General features: G+C 58.9%; 1 protein-coding gene across 2 annotated transcripts; it reads left to right on the top strand.

Annotated features, from left to right (window-relative positions):
• Positions 1 to 5,478: 5,478 nt before the first annotated feature.
• On the top strand, positions 5,479 to 16,908 carry SEMA3G (semaphorin 3G). Of its 2 annotated transcripts, none has more exons than XM_036332002.1 (16): positions 5,479 to 5,637; positions 7,395 to 7,555; positions 7,667 to 7,729; positions 8,229 to 8,348; positions 8,619 to 8,709; positions 8,822 to 8,938; positions 9,142 to 9,287; positions 9,489 to 9,603; positions 9,697 to 9,766; positions 10,078 to 10,222; positions 10,502 to 10,733; positions 10,826 to 10,917; positions 11,558 to 11,599; positions 12,247 to 12,475; positions 12,712 to 12,851; positions 14,186 to 16,908. In XM_036332002.1, the coding sequence occupies exons 1-16, from the start codon at positions 5,529 to 5,531 to the stop codon at positions 14,627 to 14,629; spliced, it is 2,316 nt and encodes a 771-aa protein (XP_036187895.1). In that variant the 5' UTR covers positions 5,479 to 5,528; the 3' UTR covers positions 14,630 to 16,908. The 2 variants fall into 2 exon arrangements, with proteins under 2 accessions (XP_036187895.1, XP_036187896.1); XM_036332003.1 differs by having other exon boundaries at positions 14,189 to 16,908.
• Positions 16,909 to 17,064: the final 156 nt, after the last annotated feature.

Raw genomic sequence — 17,064 nt, forward strand, 5'->3', positions numbered from 1 at the left:
AAACTTCAGCGGTTCCAGGAACCCATTTTCCCTCCCAACAGGGAATGGAGGCTCAAGGCCTGGTGGCTCTCAACTTAGTGAGGGTGCCCAGGCCAGAGCTGCGGCCAGAAGAGTGACACTGGTCTTGGGAGGGGGTGCTGCAGGGAAGTGGAGGCGTGAGCTGTGGTGCCTGCAGGAGGGACAGCTGCCATGGTGTCTGGGCTCCGGCCAGAATGTCAGCAGCTGTCCTTGCTCCACCCAGCCACTCTACAGCCTCCCCACCTGTGCCCCAGCCTTGACATTCCCCAGACAGGCCCAGCATTCCAGAGACGGGCTTGGAATTCTGGAGATGCCTCCAGGGGAGGCCAGAGCTGGCAGGAGACCCTATAGATACCTGGAGGGAGAGAAAAGGGGTTCCCTCAAGCCTGCCCTTGGGAGCTGGAGAACTTAAGGACCTACACATGCACCCAGGAATGACATCTCAGGAGAGGAGGCAGGGTTACAGACAGCAGCACCACCAATCAGGGCACCATTCCATGGTTTAGTCACCCCTACCATGTGCCTGACATTGTTTGAATGCTGGGACCCTTCAGAGAGAGGCCCAGTCCCTAATTGTGTGAAATTTATAGTCACCTCAGGAAGACAAAAGCAGTGATTGTGCTGCAATGAGGATTGTGGTGGCCAGGGGTAGTGTGGTCCAGGAAGGCTTCCTGGAGGAGGTGGCACTGAGCTGAGGCCTAAGGAACCCCATGGGAAGGCATGGGGAGAGACTGGAGCATCTCAGGAGCAGAAAGACAGTGTTGGGCCAGGCACTGAGCCTCAGCAGCCTTAGGTGAGAAGGCCGGGTGGCTCTCAGCACAGCAGGACGAAAAGGATGGAGGGAGGTGCACAGATTCAGGGCACGGTTTGGAACTGGAAGGACTGAATGTGAGGTGTGAGAAAGTAGGGAGTCAAGGATGACCTTTCATATCAAGGATGAAGCTGCTGTTTCCTGAGATATGGAAGCCTGAGGGAGGCACAGGTTCTTGGTGATGGGGTATTGACTAGTGGAGGTTCCTTTTTTCCTTTAGATTTTTATTTTTTTTTTTACAATTTTTTAAAATGTATTTTTATTGATTTCAGAAGGGACAGGAGAGGGAGAGAGAGAGATAGAAATATCAATGATGAGAGAGAATCATTGATTGGCTGCCCCTGCACGCCCCCTACTGGAGATCAAGCCCACAACCTGGGCATGTACCCCTGACTGGAATCGAACCCGGGACCCTTCAGTCCACAGGCCGATGCTCTATCCATTGAGCCAATCCATCTAGGGCTTTACAATTTTTAATGTTTCATTTTGAAATTTCAGACTTGCAAAAATAGCACAAAGAACTCCCATTTGCATTTCACTCAGCTTCCCCAAATGTAAACATCTTTTAAAAAACGTGTGTGTGTGTGTGTGTGTGTGTGTGTGTGTGTGTGTGTGTATTGATATCAGAGAGAGGAAGGGAGAGATAATCATTGATCAACTGCCTCTTACATGCCCCCTACTGGTGACCAAGCCTGTACCCTGATCAGGAATTGAACTGTGATCTCCTGTTTCATGGATTGATGCTCACTGAGCCACACAAGCTGATCCCAAATGTTAATATCTTAAATAGCCACAGGACAATGAGCAAACCCAGGCTACTACTAACTCATCTGCCCCTCTCACTCACACTGTCAGCTACCCTACTAGAGTTCTCTTCCTAGACCAGGATCCAAACCAGGATCATACACTGTGTCTTGTCATCCTGTCCACTTACTCTCTAATCTGGGTCAGTTTCTCAGTCTTTCTTCATCTTTCATGACCCTGACACTTGAAGTGGAAAGGCCAGTTATTTTGTAGAATCTCACGATTTGGGTTTGTCTGGGGTTTCCTCAGGACCAGAGTCAGGTTCTGCATTTCTGGCAGGATGGTCACAGGGGAGATGGAGAGTGTTTGGTCCATGTCAAAGTTGAGTTGCCTCTGGATCAGGACGCTGGAGGTAAGTGGGAGGTCAGAGGAGAGCTATAAACTCAGGTGTCATCAGAGTGAGAGGCGCTTTCCCAGCCGTGGTCCTGGCTGAGACCCCAGGGAGAGGGTGTGTAGAGAGAGGTGGCCCAGGAGTGCACCGGGCATCCCACATGGGCAGTCTGGGGGAGGAGACATGGCCGATGGTGTGGGAGAGACCCTGGGTGAGTGAGGAACCCCAAGAGCCAGGAGGGGAAGAAGGAAGAACAGAAAAGCTTCCTTGGGAAACTTGCAGGCTCCTGAGGCCATGGCCACCTGGACATGAGGGCTTCATTGGAGCAGTGGATGGAGAGTGTGGACAACACTAATGAAACTTTGCAAACACTCAGGGAACAGAAATGGGCAGGAACTAGGGGAGTGTGAGTCCAGGGAAGCTCACTTAAGGCGGGGAATCAGGGAATGGCCTGTGCGCTGATGGGAATCTGTGAAAGGGGTGTTGCAAGACGCAGGGCAGGGCTGCAGAAGGTGAGTGGTTCTGGGGATGTTTTAAGGGTCTGGGTATAGCACTGGGCCTTGATCCAAGATGGGCAAAGAGAAAGGGGGCTCGAGGCACTGAGGGAAGACTTGTGGCAGTGGGGACACTGAGTGCAGGAGGTGTGCCCAGAGGAAGTGATGTTCTGAATGGAGACACAGAAGGTCACATCCTCATTAGTGTGACTTGCAGGACGGGTGGCTGAGGTGGGGAGAGGAGAAGGACAAGGACCCGAGAGGCCAGGGGGCACCCAAAGCATGTGGGAGGCTGATGGAATTGAAGGAGGAGAAAAGAGAAACCCCAAGTGAAGCCCTCTATGAATGAAACAGGAGGATGACTGTTACAAAGAGGGTACATGGGCAGGGCTGGGGGCAGAGGGTGGGGCTGGTCCCTTAAGAAAGGGGTCATCAGGGAGGGATCTCTATGGGATTGCCCCAATATCTCTGTTCCAGAATGAGGTCGTGCGGGGAGCGGCTGGGGCATCTCTTCCTTCTGAGCATCCCCACCCTCAGAATTCTCGCTGGGAGAGTCTGGGCTCTGACACTCCACATACCTGCCTGGTGGCATCTGGTGCATGGCACACATCACACATGTATACAGCCAAGGGCTCACAAGCTCCTACCAGCACACAGCATTGAGCCCCTCTACATATGTCACCTAGTTCTGACTATTGTGCTTCATTCATTTCTCTCCATTTCTTCTGAGCTGTGCCATCCTTTGCCTGGACAGTGCTTCCTCCATGAAGCCTCCGTGATTTCCCCCACCAGGAGCCATCTCCCCTGCAGTGGAACGTCTCTCACTGCCCCTGCCTCTTCATGTTGTGATTGCCTGGTATTGCCTGCTGCCCCAAGAGGCTGCGGTTTCTTCTGGGTGGCCCTGCTGCCCTGCCCAGGGCCTGACACAGCGGGCAGCGTGGGAACATCCTGCAGTCCCCACTTTGTCCATCAGATGGCACAAGATGTATGTGGCTGGGCCCATTGACTCAATAAATCAGGGATACCTTTGAGTCTATTTTTCATCTGCAGCTTGCAAACAGGGGCCTTTACAGAAGGGAAACTGAAGCCCAGAGAGGGAGAGGACCTGCCTGAGGCCACACAAAAAACCTTCGCTTTCGGGCCCCCCGCCCCTGCGCCAGGCTGTGTGGAGTGGGCTGCCCTGACCTCCTGCTCCAGGAGATCCAGGCCTCCCTGCAGCCTCAGCGGGGAGCCTGGCTGAGCTGAGACCCCATGGTGAGCTGGCAGCGGAAGAGTTGTTGGGCCTGCTGCCCAAAGCAGGGGCCACAGGCTGGCTGAGAGGCCACCTGGCTCCATCTCCAGCCAGATATCGGCCCCGCCCAGGGTTATGCCCAAAACATCTCTCCAGGAAGATGGAGGCAGAGGGGCTTCGCCTCTCGGAGAGACCAAAATATAATCACCATCATGGCAGCCCTTGCACAGGCAGCCCTCTCCATTGCAAACAGTCCGTTACACCCAAGGTGGCAGGAGGAGACAGAGACCCAGCGAGGGAAGGGCCTTGGTCCAAATTCTCCAGTAGTCACAGGTGGTGGTCTGAGGGCTGTTGCAGGCCTCCCTGAGTGAGGGGGAGGTGGGGCCAGGGAGACAGGGTTCAAGGTCCTTGGGTCCTTCTCATGCTTAAGGCGCCTGACCCGTTTACCTTCCAGGGATGAGATGGGGACTCCAAGTGCCACCCCCAGGAGTCACCACAGCAAAAGAGAACCCCAGGAAGGGGCAGGGTTGGTGGGCCTATTTCAGCCTGCTCTGTGGCCTGGGCCAGGTCCTTCCCTCTCTGATGCCCCCAAGTTTCCTGACCTACAGTCTGGGGGCTTGGGCTGGTCCATCCGGGAGGCCTAACTTGCAGGAATTTCTAGAATTCCGGGAGCCCCAGTTCTGGCTCAAGTTTGAAATCTTCTTTGCTTCCAGGGCCTCAGATTCTGAGTGTAGAGGTCTGGGTGGGGTGGAGTGACAGCTGTGAGGGGCAGGGACAGGGAATGCTGTGGGATAGGGGCATGTGGTAGTCCCCTCACCTGCCTAGATTCAGCCCCTCAATCTCATCTCCTCCTTGTCCCTCTCTGTGGCTTTCTTGCCCCCGATCTGAGCTCAGGGCAGAGGGGGTGGGGGTGTGAGCACCCTCCCTTCACCCTCACTCTGGAGGGATCACATGTATAGGGCCTATGATGCAGAGGGGGATTCTGGGAAGAACCCACTCCTCACTGAGTGACACTCTGGGCCCTGGGTCTCTGGAAGGACTGGATGGCTGAGAGGGGCAGAGCAAAGGGAGGCTCACTGGGCAGGGCCTGAAGGCCAGACATTCATCTCTAGCCCATCTCAGATCTGTGAGGTGTGGCAAACCTCAAGCCTTCCTCCAAAACACGGAGCCCCTGCGACTGGACTGACCTCCTCCCCACACACAGGTAACTTAGACGCTGCAGGAAGCTGGGGAGCCAAGCCAAGGCTTCAGGGGGCTGAACCCTGCTGGGATCATGAACAGGGCCTGGAGTCAGTTTGTGGGGGGAGGGGTTCTCTGCCACAGGCGCTGGAGGGGCAGAGAGCAAAGGAGAGCCCAACCAGACCCTCACCAGACCATCCACCTCCGATCTGACTCCTGGCCTCTTTTCCAGGTTCTCTCCCTCTGGACCTCTTGCTGGAGCCTGGAGACATTTCTGTGTAAACTACCCACACCCCAGCTGGGAAAGTCTCCCCAATGGGGAACCCGGATCAGGGCCAGTCGGGGTGGAGGGAGCCAAAGCAGGTGCATGGCAGGCACTCACCCCTCCCTCTCTCCCTCCTCCTCCTCCTCCTCCTCCTCCTCCTCCTCCTCCTCCTCCTCCTCCTCCTCCTCTTCCTCCTCCTACTCCTCCTCCTCCTCCTCCTCCTCCTCCTCCTCCTCCTCCTCCTCCTCCTCCTCCTCCTCCTCGGGCTTCCTGGCCCTGGACAGGGCGGAGCCAGTGCCTTATAAGTGGCAGGCCTGGCGGCAAGAGAGCAAACTACAACCAGCAGTGGGACCAGAGGGCGGCTCACAGGCAGCGAGGTGCCCTCGGTCCCCAGCATGGCCTCCTCGGCCTGGGCCATCTGCTGCCTCTTGGGGAGTCTCCTGTTCCACAGGGGCAGCCCCAGCCCCAGCGCCAGCGTGCCCCGCCTGCGGCTCTCCTACCGAGGTATGGACTGTACACCCTGTTCATGTGCATGGTCGTGGGAACCCGGGACCCTGCAGCACCCCCAGCTGTGGGGGCCCCAGCCAGCCGGGGCAGTCTGTTCTGCCAGCCAGAGGGATGCAGTCATTCCCTGCACAGCCAGTGGGAAGGACTCAGCGGTCATTTCCCGGGATGGTGCTCCTCTGGCTATTGCCAGGGGCAGGCACAGGGGAGGAGGCAGGCAGGGGGAGAGGACAGCTCCTGGAGGCATGGCCAAGGTGGAGGTGGCAGGGACAGACACACTCAGGGGAAAGCCAAGGGGACTTTTGAGGAAATGAGAGATGAATGGAGGCCCTGAGAGACCTCAGTAGAGATGGGCAGAGAGAGATGGGGATGGGCAGACAGGGCAGGTCTGGAGGGTCTGTCTGCATGGGTTGGGGGCTCCAAGTGTAGAGGTCTGGGTGGGTTGGAGTGACAGCTGTGAGGGGCAGGGACAGGGAATGCTGTGGGATAGGGTCATGTGGTAGTCCCTTCACCTGCCTCAATCTGAGGGGCAGACAGTGGGAGAGCAGGATCCTGTCCCTCTCCTCCCCCACTGCAATGCGGGCCCTCCCCCTGTCCCCACAGCTCCCCCCTCACCCACCTGCCCCTTGCAGCCCGCTCCCCGATGCTGGCCTTGCTCCTCCCGCTCTGTCCCGGCTCAGGAGTTTCCTCTGCAGATCTAACCTGATGCGCTGATGCGTTGTGCTGCGGCGGGCTCAGGCCTCCTCGGAATCCGTAGACAGTACACAGCAAAAGGCTCCTGCGACACAGGCTCGCCACAGATTCTTCTTAGGGAAGCCGGAGAGCAGGGTGATCACCTTTCTCTGGGATTCTCAGTTCAAAGGGGAAACCCCCAAAATAAAACAAAGAGGAAGACCCAGGCTCTGGAGAGTATGAGGGGGAAGATGTGGCTCGACTCTGGAGAGTCTGAACATCGAGTCTGGGGGAGGATTTGGTCCTACCCTTGGAGCTGTGGTTTTGGAAGGAAGTCAGGCTATAAGAAAAGTTAAATAAGGCAAATCCCCTCCAAAGTACTGTCAGCCATGGAGGGCTTCCTGGAAGAGGCTGAATTTGGGGTAGGGTGAGTGCTGGGCTGAGGATGGGCAGGCATAGGGCACTTGGCCTTCCCAAGGGCGGCCAAGGCCCCTTTCCATTCATCTTGTCTGCCTCTTGCCCACCCACCTTCTCCACCTCCAATGCCAAGGGTCCCCAGACAGCCTCCCCCTACCTAGGGCTGGGTGGACAGGTCAGTGGAGGAGAAAAATCCTCTTTAGCCACATCCTGGACTAGAGCCTGCAGCTTGACCACCCCTGGCCTCTCCCAGACCCAGGCCTTTTCCAGGTGTTGCCTCTGCTGGGAACACTGTCCCCTGCCTGTCCGCTGCACGGCTCACACTCACCCACCCTCCCTCCAGCTGGCTGCCGTATGGTCCGCCAGTGGGCCATCTACACAGTGGGCACTGCATAGAACACAGAGGGGCCACTGGGAAGGAGGTGTTAATGGAAAGAGCAGGGGCTAAGGAATGGAGGGAAAGGAGTTGGTCCTGAGTGGGCTGGGCTGGGTGGGGGCTCCCTGTGTCCACCCACCCCCAGGAGCCATTTCCCAGAAGCCCTCCTGGCAGCCCTGTGGATGGAAACATTTTCCAGATGTGAGTGTGTGGGGGGGTGAATGCACAGCTGGGACCCTCCACTTCCACGCCTCGGCTGAGGGGCCCTCACCCCTCCCTTGCTCCCCTGCAGAACTCCTGTCTGCCAACCGCTCCGCCATCTTCCTGGGTCCCCGGGGCTCCCTGGACCTTCGGGCTATGTACCTGGATGAGTACCGAGACCGCCTCTTTCTGGGGGGTCGCGATGCCATCTACTCCCTGCAGCTGGACCAGCCATGGGCAGACCCCCGGGAGGTGAGCGGGGCTGACTGGGGCGAGCTCTGTTTGAGAGCTGGGCAACTCTGGATGGGGGCTGGATGGGGAAACTGAGGCTGTGAGCTCGCGGTCAGCCAGGCTGTGTTTCAGGTCCTGTGGCCGCCGCAGCCAGGACAGAGGGAGGAGTGTGTTCGAAAGGGACGAGACCCTTTGGTGAGTGCCCTTGGGAGTGACTGCTCTCAACCCTGACCTACACCCAGGGTAGCCTGTAGCCACTCCTGCAGCTGCCTGTGCTGGGTCATTTGAAACGGACACGAAGGCTCTAGAGGGTCCAAGAAGAATGTCACCCTAGCCGTAGCCGGTTTGGCTCAGTGGATAGAGCATCGGCCTGTGGACCAAAGGGTCCTGGGTTCGATTCCAGGCAAGGGCATGTATCTCGGTTGCAGGCTCCTCCCTGGCCCGGGGCCCTGGTTTGGGTGCATGGAGGAGGCAACCAATCGATGTGTTTCTCTCACATCAATGTTTCTCTCTGTCTTTCCCTCTCTCTTCCATTCTCTCTAAATATCAATGGAAAAATATCCTCGGGTGAGGATTCAAAAGAAAAAAGAATGTCACCATAGACCCCAGGGCTGATCAGCCAGGCAGGGCCCGGCCTTGGGACCCAAGGAGATAGGTGGTGAGCAGCCCTCACTCCTCCTCCTCTCCCCACCAGGTGGAGTGCGCCAACTTCGTGCGGGTGCTGCAGCCCCACAACAGAACCCACCTGCTGGCATGCGGCACCGGGGCCTTCCATCCCACCTGCGCCCTCATCGCGGTTGGGCACCGTGGGGAGGTGAGCCCCGGGCCCCACAGGGACTGGGAAGCAGTGACATTCCCCCAGGCGGCCCGAACCCTCCCCGTTGAGCCTGGGTCGGGGCAGAGGTTTCAGAGGCCTGAAAGGCGCCTTTGTGCCAGAGCTGACCCCACTGGCAAGGCCCTGAATTGAGGGTGCCTTCACCCCACCCCCCCACTCTCCAGCTGCACGCGATGCATGATGGCCACTGCCCGGGTGGGGGGGCTGGTACTACTTTCCCAGGTGACACCCCTGCCTCCCTCTCCCCAGCATGTACTTCACCTGGAGGCCCACAGTGTTGAAAGTGGGCGGGGGCGGTGCCCACATGAGCCCAGCCGTCCTTTCGCCAGCACCTTTGTAGGTGGGTGATGCTCAGGTCTGGGTGGACACAGGGAGGGTGGGAGCCGGCTGATGTCCATGGGAAAGGGTGGTGGCTGGGCCCTCCTCCCCTGACTCTGTCCCACCCACCCCAGGGGGGGAGCTGTACACGGGCCTCACCGCCGACTTCCTGGGGCGCGAGGCCATGATCTTCCGGAGTGGGGGTGCCCGGCCGGCCTTGCGTTCTGACTCTGACCAGAACCTCCTGCACGGTGAGTCCGGGGCCTGCTGAGGGCGAGGCTGGCCCAGGTCGGCCCCAGCATGGGCAGGAGGCAGGGGAGCTGGTGCTGGAATGGAGACAGGAGGGGCAGCCCACCCCCCTTTACCACTGAGACTCCGGCCTCCAGGGGGACAGTACCTGCCCCCTCCCCACTGGGCTCAGCCACCTGTCTTCCTCCTGTCACCCCCCACCCAGACCCCCGGTTTGTGATGGCTGCCCGGATCGCAGACAACTCTGACCAGAACGATGACAAGGTGTACTTCTTCTTCTCGGAGACTGTCCCTTCGCCAGATGGGGGCCCGGGCCATGTCACCGTCAGCCGCGTGGGCCGCGTCTGCGTGGTGAGAGTGGAAAAGGGGCGGTGAGGGCGGGAAGTCCTTGCTGCACTTCCTCTTCCCCAACCTGCCCCCACCCTCAGCATTAGGGAAACTGAGGCCAGGGTGTGAAGCCCACGCCCCTGCCTCTGCCCGGAGGGTGAGGGTGAAGGAGGGCAGGAGGGCCGTCCTCTGGGCCCGAGGCTGACCCTGGCCTCCGACCCACAGAACGACGCTGGCGGCCAGAGGGTGCTGGTGAACAAGTGGAGCACCTTCCTCAAGGCCAGGCTGGTCTGCTCGGTGCCCGGTCCTGGTGGTGCTGAGACCCACTTTGACCAGCTGGGTAAGGGCAGGGCCAAGGGCGGCCTGGGTGCGGGAGTGGGGAGGCCCAGAGCCAGTGAGTGGGGGACAATGGCAGTGGCCTTCTGTCTCCCAGAGGATGTGTTCTTGCTGTGGCCCAAGGCAGGGAAGAGCCTCGAGGTGTATGCACTGTTCAGCACGGTCAGGTGGGCACACTGGCCTCCCCTCCCTGCACTGGGTGGAGGGGTGCGGGGGTGGGGGGGGCTCCGTACCCCGGCTCCTCTGTCGCGCTTCTGCCTTCATATCCCGGCTTCGCCATGGGTCCCTGTCTCCGTCCCTGACTTGGTGACTGGCTGTATCTTCTGCTTCCCTCTCTCTACCTCTGCCCGGGTGTTCTTGTTTTTTGGTTTCTGCTGACTGCAGGCACTGTCGCCCTCCACCCTGCCCACAGAGCCAGGCCACCCCCTTCCCCTCTGACGGCCACCCTGGCCTGACTGTCCCTGTCTGCCCTTGGCAGTGCTGTGTTCCAGGGCTTTGCAGTCTGCTTGTACCACATGGAGGACATCTGGGAGGTCTTCAAGGGGCCCTTTGCCCACCAAGATGGTCCCCAGCATCAATGGGGGCCCTATGGGGGCAAGGTGCCCTTCCCCCGCCCTGGCGTGGTGAGTATCTGGCCAGGCCGGGGAGAGGGCAGGACAGAGATGCCAGGCGCCCTACGTTGGGACAGCATTGTGTCTGCACGCAGCTCCTTAGCAGCTGGGAGCCAGGGCTCCTGAGGGGCGTCAGGTGAGGGGTGGCAAGGAGCCCTGACCGCGTTAAGGAGCCTCTGGCAGGCGAGAGCAGTCCTCCGAGGTTGGCATGCCCAGACAGTGGGGCGTGGAGCAGGCTGGGTGGGAATGTGTGACCCAGGATTCCAGGTGCTCCCTCTGCCGCTGCCACAGTGCCCCAGCAAGATGACTGCGCAGCCTGGGAGACCCTTTGGCAGCACCAAGGACTACCCGGATGAAGTGCTGCAGTTTGCCCGAGCCCACCCGCTCATGTTCCGGTCCGTGCGGCCTCGGCGGGGCCGCCCTGTCCTCGTCAAAACCCACCTGGCCCAGCAGCTGCGCCAGATCGTGGTGGACCGCGTGGAGGCAGAGGACGGGACCTATGATGTCATCTTCCTGGGAACTGGTGGGTGGGCTGAGTAAGGTAGCGGGACTGGGGAGGTGGCGGGTGCCCAGGCGGCTCCTCCTCTCCTACTGACCCCTTCTTCCCTATCTCAGACTCAGGGTCGGTGCTCAAGGTCATGGCCCTCCAGTCTGGGGACTCAGCTGAGCCCGAGGAGGTGGTTCTGGAGGAGCTCCAGGTGTTTAAGGTGAGCAGGGAGGGGGCTGATGGGAGCGGTCCCTGGGTCTAGCCCTGGCTACAGGGAAGCAGGAGCAAAGCGCAGGAGGGAGATGGGCTATGTCTTAACTGAGCTTGCAGCCAGTGGGTTGAAAGGGATGACACCCCCCACTGCAGAGGCCTTGCTGGTGCTTCTGAATGACCGAGGGGCCTGGAGGTGCAGTTTGTGAGCTGAAAGTTGGGGGGCCCATGGTGAGCACCCCTGGACAAAGCCCTGATAGGCACAAGTCACTGTGAGGGGGTGGCTGAGGCCCCAAGTGCCCAAGAGGTTCTGCTGGCCCCTCTACAGAATCAGACAGGGGGACTGCTGCGCCTCCCAACATGGGTGGTGCTTTGGGACAGCTGCTTCATCGCTGGGAACAGGGCTGTGGGAGGGGACACTGGAGGTTTGTGCTTTCAGCCAAGCCTCCTACTCCTACTTGGAGGCCAGCCAGGGTAAGGGGACCTTTCTTGTAACCTGACCTCTGGGAAAGACTGTCTGGCCTTAGTAGCCTGCACTGACCCAGGCAGGGGGACAGGGGCTCCCACCCAGGGGCTAAAGGAGGCTGAGAGCAGGGGAGCAGTGGAGGGCTCTCCAACACCCGCCCCCTGAGACCCTGCTCCTTCCTCAGGTGCCGACAGCCATCACTGAGATGGAGATCTCCGTGAAAAGGGTAAGAGCAGCTGCCACCTTCCTCCCCTCCCCAGCCCGCCAGAGCCTCCTTGAGCACAGCCTGTGTCTGCTGGAAAGCCCTGCAGCAGGCAGCAGGCGCTGGGCTGCCTGGCCAGGCCCTGCAGAGGGGTGGGATCCAGCTGGGAGCTGACATTCCCATGCTAGTGGGCAGTGGGAGGCCCTGAGTACGTGAGGCTGTTCAGATAAGGGGAGACCCACAAACGCTGGCTCCTCAGGGGAAAACAAAACCCAGATTTGAGGACGGCTGTGTCCTTTTACAAGTGGCACCTTCCATCTTCCCCAGTTTATCGGTCTCGGTTTATCTTTGGGGAGGTCCCGACGTTGGTCCTGGGATTACGTAAAGCAGAGTGCACCTCTAAGGTGGGAGGCAAGTCAGGATAAAGGCCATTGGGGTAGTGGACGAGGTGAAGCCCCTTGGAGGGAGGACCCCAGGTCTGCCCACCCCCTTCATGTCTTAGCGCAGGATCTGGGGTACATCGTGTGGGTGATAAGCATTTTGCTCCTGGGAAGGCACCCATGGTTCTGCTTGGGAATGGCAGGGACCTCAGGAAACCCAGGGGGCTGAGAGCTGTGCAGCTTCTGGGGAAGCCCAGGCTCACTGTGGGCTCTGCTTGGGTCCCTCCCCAGCAAATGCTGTACGTGGGCTCGCGGCTGGGCGTGGCCCGGCTGAAGCTGCACCAGTGTGAGACCTACGGCAGTGCCTGTGCAGAGTGCTGCCTGGCCCGGGACCCGTACTGCGCCTGGGACGGTGCTTCCTGCACCCGCTACCGGCCTGGCACCAGCAAGCGCCGGTTCCGCCGGCAGGACATCCGGCATGGCAACCCTGCCCTGCAGTGCCTGGGCCAGAGCCAGGAAGGTGAGTGGCAGCTACTCACCCCATGGCCTGGACTCAACCCTAGTGAAGTGGGGCCTCAGACTTGTCCTGTTGTAACAGCCCTCAATTTCCCTACGTGAGTGGCTCTGTCACTATATGGGTGTGGGGGTCTTTGGACAGAGTGACTGGCTTGGGGATTGATGGATACTGAGGTCCCTGGAACACTGGCGGGGGCTCTTGGACAGTCCCTGAGACGGACCACCTCCGCCTCCCTCCAGAGAAGGCTGCAGGACCGGTGGCCACCACTACGGTCTTCGGCATGGAGCACAACAGCACCTTCCTAGAGTGCCTGCCCAAGTCTCCCCAGGCAGCTGTGCGCTGGTTCTTGCAGAGACCGGGGGGCCAGGGGCCCGACCAGGTGAGTGAGGACCCTGCCTCCAATTTGCACGTGTCCTTAGGTCACATCTCTCCAGAACCCTAAGTCCTGAGTCCTAGGAAGGGGTTCTGAGGGGAACCTGTCAAGTTCAATTGAAGAAAACTGTGCTTTAGGCCCCTGGGTGCCTGGAATGAGGTGCTGCTCTCCTGCCATCTGGGAATGCCCAGGCCAGATGTGCCTGGAACTCCTCCATTGGCAGGGAGCCCACCAACTCCCAAGGCACTGAGCTGAGCTCTGAGGGGTGGGTGGGTAGCAGAGATGGAAGAGAGGGAGGGGGCTCTGGGCTGCTCAGGAAGTCCCCAGGCTTAATATATGGCTCATCTCTGAAGGAGGTCCTTCCCCCAGGGGTTCTTGGTTCTCCTCTGCCCCAGGCTTGTGGCCCTGGCCACTGGCCCTTACCCCCCCAGCCACACTGCCTGGCCCCACACTTCCTCCTTAGAGTCCAACAGTCTGCCCAGGCCCTCCACCCTCATCTGGAAAGTTCTGTCAACCCCAGAGATGGCTTCAGTCTGGGGCCTGAGGATGGGCGTGGGTGGGGCAGGGTGAGGAACAATTCCCGAGTTCCCACAGGCAGGGAGGGGAGGGAGTGGGTTGGTTACAGGAGGGGCTCTCCTTCAGCTTGGGGACTGGGGGAGGCCAGCCTTGGCCAGCTGTTGGGCTAGGCACTGAGAGACTCCCCCAAGGCCAGGGCAGGGGGAGCAACGAGATGAAATTACACAGCACTAACTGCCCAAGCAGCAGCTTCAACATCCAGTCGCACAGACCAAAGCCCAGACAGCAGCTGGGCCAGAGACCGGCTGGGTCAGAACAGCACTCCCGCCTCCCACACTGTGATGGGTGCTTGACCCACCCTGGCTGGGGCTGTGGGCCCTGTGCTGTGGGGGAAGTGAACAATGCAGACCGTGTAGAGTGAGGGGAATTCTAGTCCTGGGGCTGGAGTTACATACCCCTTGAGTAAAAGCCCATATGTACCCTCTTACCCTCTCTGTTCACTGGAAAATGTGCCAGTGCTCACCTCCACCCCGCAAAGCCAAGACAGGTGCCCCAGAGCTTTGACTACAGAGAAATCAGTCAAATTTTGGAAAAGCCCCTTCCCAGGCCATCCCCTGGGTTATGGGAAGGTGAAGCCCTGCCTGCAATTGGCTTAGTCTCCAGGAGGCTGAGCCTGCTGAGCTGCTGGTCCCTCCCTGGGGAGAATGGACATGGAGGTGCCAAGTCCTGGTCCCTGAGATGGCACATTTGGAAAAGCAGGGTGCAGAGAAGTTGATGGTGTGTGCCCTGCTCCATGGCCCCCTCACGCCCTCCCTGGTGCCCAGCAGGTGAAGACGGACGAGCGAGTCCTGCAGACGGAGCAGGGGCTGCTGATCCGCAGGCTCAGCCGCCTGGATGAGGGCACCTACACCTGCACGACGCTGGAGCATGGCTTCTCCCAGACTGTGGCCCGCCTGGCTCTGGAGGTGATCGTGGCTGCGCAGCTCAACAGCCTGTTCCACCGGGGGCAGAGGCTGGAGGAGCCCCCTGCCCGGGGAAGCCTGGCCTCCACCCCACCCAAGGCCTGGTACAAGGACATCCTGCAGCTCATCGGCTTCGCCAACTTGCCCCGGGTGGATGAGTACTGTGAGCGCATGTGGTGCTCCTCCCGGAGCCGGGGCAAACAGGCCAAGGGCAAGAGCTGGGCAGGGCTGGAGCTGGGCAAGAAGGTGAAGAGCCGGGTGCAGGCCGAGCGGAATCGGACACCCCGGGAGGTGGAGGCCACATAGAAGGCGGAGGAGGGGGTGGTTGGGATGGGCCGAGTGGCCAAGAATCAGCCCCCAGTATCTCCCCCCCACCCAGAGAGGGCAGAGGGGGTCAGCAGGCTTGATCACCTCTTACATATGGGAGTCTCTGCCCCACAAGCCCCTACCAGGCCGCTTCAGGAAAGGCTGGGGGCCTGATGGAGGGACCCTGTGCCTGTTCCCTGCACCTTTCTGCTCTTAGTTCCAGATGGAGTCACCACCCTCTGGCCACGGGCAACCCCAGTGGGCCGGCTATTTGTTCTCAGAGGTGGTCCCCAGAGTGCATTTCCGGTTGTGCCCAGAGGCAAGAGGACTGGGTGGTTCTTTCCCAGCTGCAGAACAAAGGCCATCCTGAGTAACCCTTAGAGTAGGCGTGAGGGTGCCCTTAGGCTGCCAGAGGAGGGTGGACATTGCCTCTAAGCTGGCAATGGTTAGAAGACCTACACTGACTGAGTTGGGGAGGAAAAGAGGAAATACTGAGAAGGTAGACACCCCCCTTCCCCCCACACACACACTTTGTGCCCGGATACCTTGGTGATCCCTTGCCACTGCCCACCGCCTGTTCTCCATCACAGAATCACAGCATAGACTGCTAGACTCCCTGCAGCTTGGGGATGGGCTGGGCCTCAGGCCCCACTTCTTAAACCAAAGGGGCTTCTCAGCCTGACTTCCCTTCCCCAGGTTCCTTAGCTGCAGGCAAGGTTTCCTGGGACGCCCATCCCTTCCCACCATCAGGGCCTCCATGTTGACGAGCAGGGTGAAGATGGGTTCTAGGAGAATGTCTTCCCCATCTGTGTGGACTAGCTGGGGAAGAGTGGGCTGTCTTTCCCAGGGTGATGCAAACACACCCCCAGCCTGGGAGGGCAGCAATGTGGCAGCTCTGAGAGCATGCTGCAGCTAGTGGCAGGACCAGGGGTAAGATGGCGCCCAAGAACACAGAGGATTGAGAGGCTTCTGAGATGGGAGAGGGTGGGACCCTAGGATGGGCAATGGGACCCAGAAGCAAGCATGCTCAAGGATTCAAGATGGCATCAATTAGGTGAGGAGCCACTGGGAAGGCCAGATGTTTCCCACCCTGGAATCTTCAGTTTCTGCTAAATAAGGGTTGGTCTTGGATGGTTCTTATGAAGGCTCTTTTCTTTTAAGGGAAAAAATATGGGGGAAAGCTGCTAAGAACTCTAGGTCCTGCAGGTTCTTGGGGCTGAGGCTTAGGTGGCCAGGATGCATTCTATCTGTGCATATAGGCAGGTGTTTTGCCATTGGCAGCAATGTCTTTCTTGAGCTGGGGAACACACAGAGGAGGAGGAGGAGGAGGAGGAGGAGGAGGAGGAGGAGGACTAAATGAAAAACCGTTCCCAGCTTGCATACGAGCAGGTCAGTGACACACAAAACTGGCAGGAGGGAGACAGGAACATCAGGTTCAAGATTCCCTCCTTTAAAAAACCGAGATGAATAAAGGAGAAAAAAAATAGATAAAAAGCAAGACAGAGCTTCCTGTCCCATTGAACTCAAACCCAGACTGAATCTGCCTTAGATTCTGTTCCACCCCCCGCCCCCCCCCCCCCCGCAACCCCCAACTGGGACCCGAAAGAAGCCCTCCTCCCCCTTTGACTGCACAGCCAGTGAGCCAGAGCATTGAGCGGAACCTGACAGCACTCTGGGAAGCCTTGGCCTGGGGTTCGATGCTGGGCTGTCAGCAGGTAAAAGCAGAGGAGAGGACTGTGGAAGGAGAGCTGGAGGAAAGAGGGGAGGGGACCGAGAGGAGAAAGAGAGAGCATAGAGCCCCAGGAATGATGTCAGCTAGCTCTGCTCCTCAGCCCAGGGGAGCCAGGAAGACACAACCAGGCCCTCAGTGGCCTGTAGGCTGGACCCAGGTGTGGCTGCCTCTGGATAGGGTCCTCTGGGGAAGCTACTCTGGAAAACGGAGGAATAAGGAGTTCAAAATCCTGAACAACAAACACCTGCACTTGGAAAATTATGGACAGCTAGCTTCTACCAGCTCCCACCTCCCATGGTACTATGTGTTATTAACCCCTGGAAATGCCTTTATGTGTGAATTCTATTTTTGTATTCAGATGTGGAGATGGGCTTTGTGACTTCTCTAATTACTATTATTTTGTCCTGACCACCCGAGCTCTGGTGAGGACAGTACAGGGGTCTACCACACAGAACCTACAAGGAGAGGAATGAAGTTAATATTTACATCACATAATTATATCATTATTGTATCTGTGTGTTTCTGTACTAAACTGACTGATACCATCTGTGTGAGCTGGAAGTGATGAGCCTTCCCCATCCATTCCATGATGGAGAAGACCACCCTAGGTGGTGTTTTCTAGAAGGGAGGGCGGGTAGCAAGGGAAGGAAGGAGTCAGAGGGCGTTGTCTATTAGCTGAGATTGCTTCTTAAAATAGGAAAAT

Source organism: Myotis myotis, unplaced genomic scaffold (assembly GCF_014108235.1).
Source record: "Myotis myotis isolate mMyoMyo1 unplaced genomic scaffold, mMyoMyo1.p scaffold_m19_p_13, whole genome shotgun sequence".
In the NCBI taxonomy this organism is placed as follows: domain Eukaryota; kingdom Metazoa; phylum Chordata; class Mammalia; order Chiroptera; family Vespertilionidae; genus Myotis; species Myotis myotis.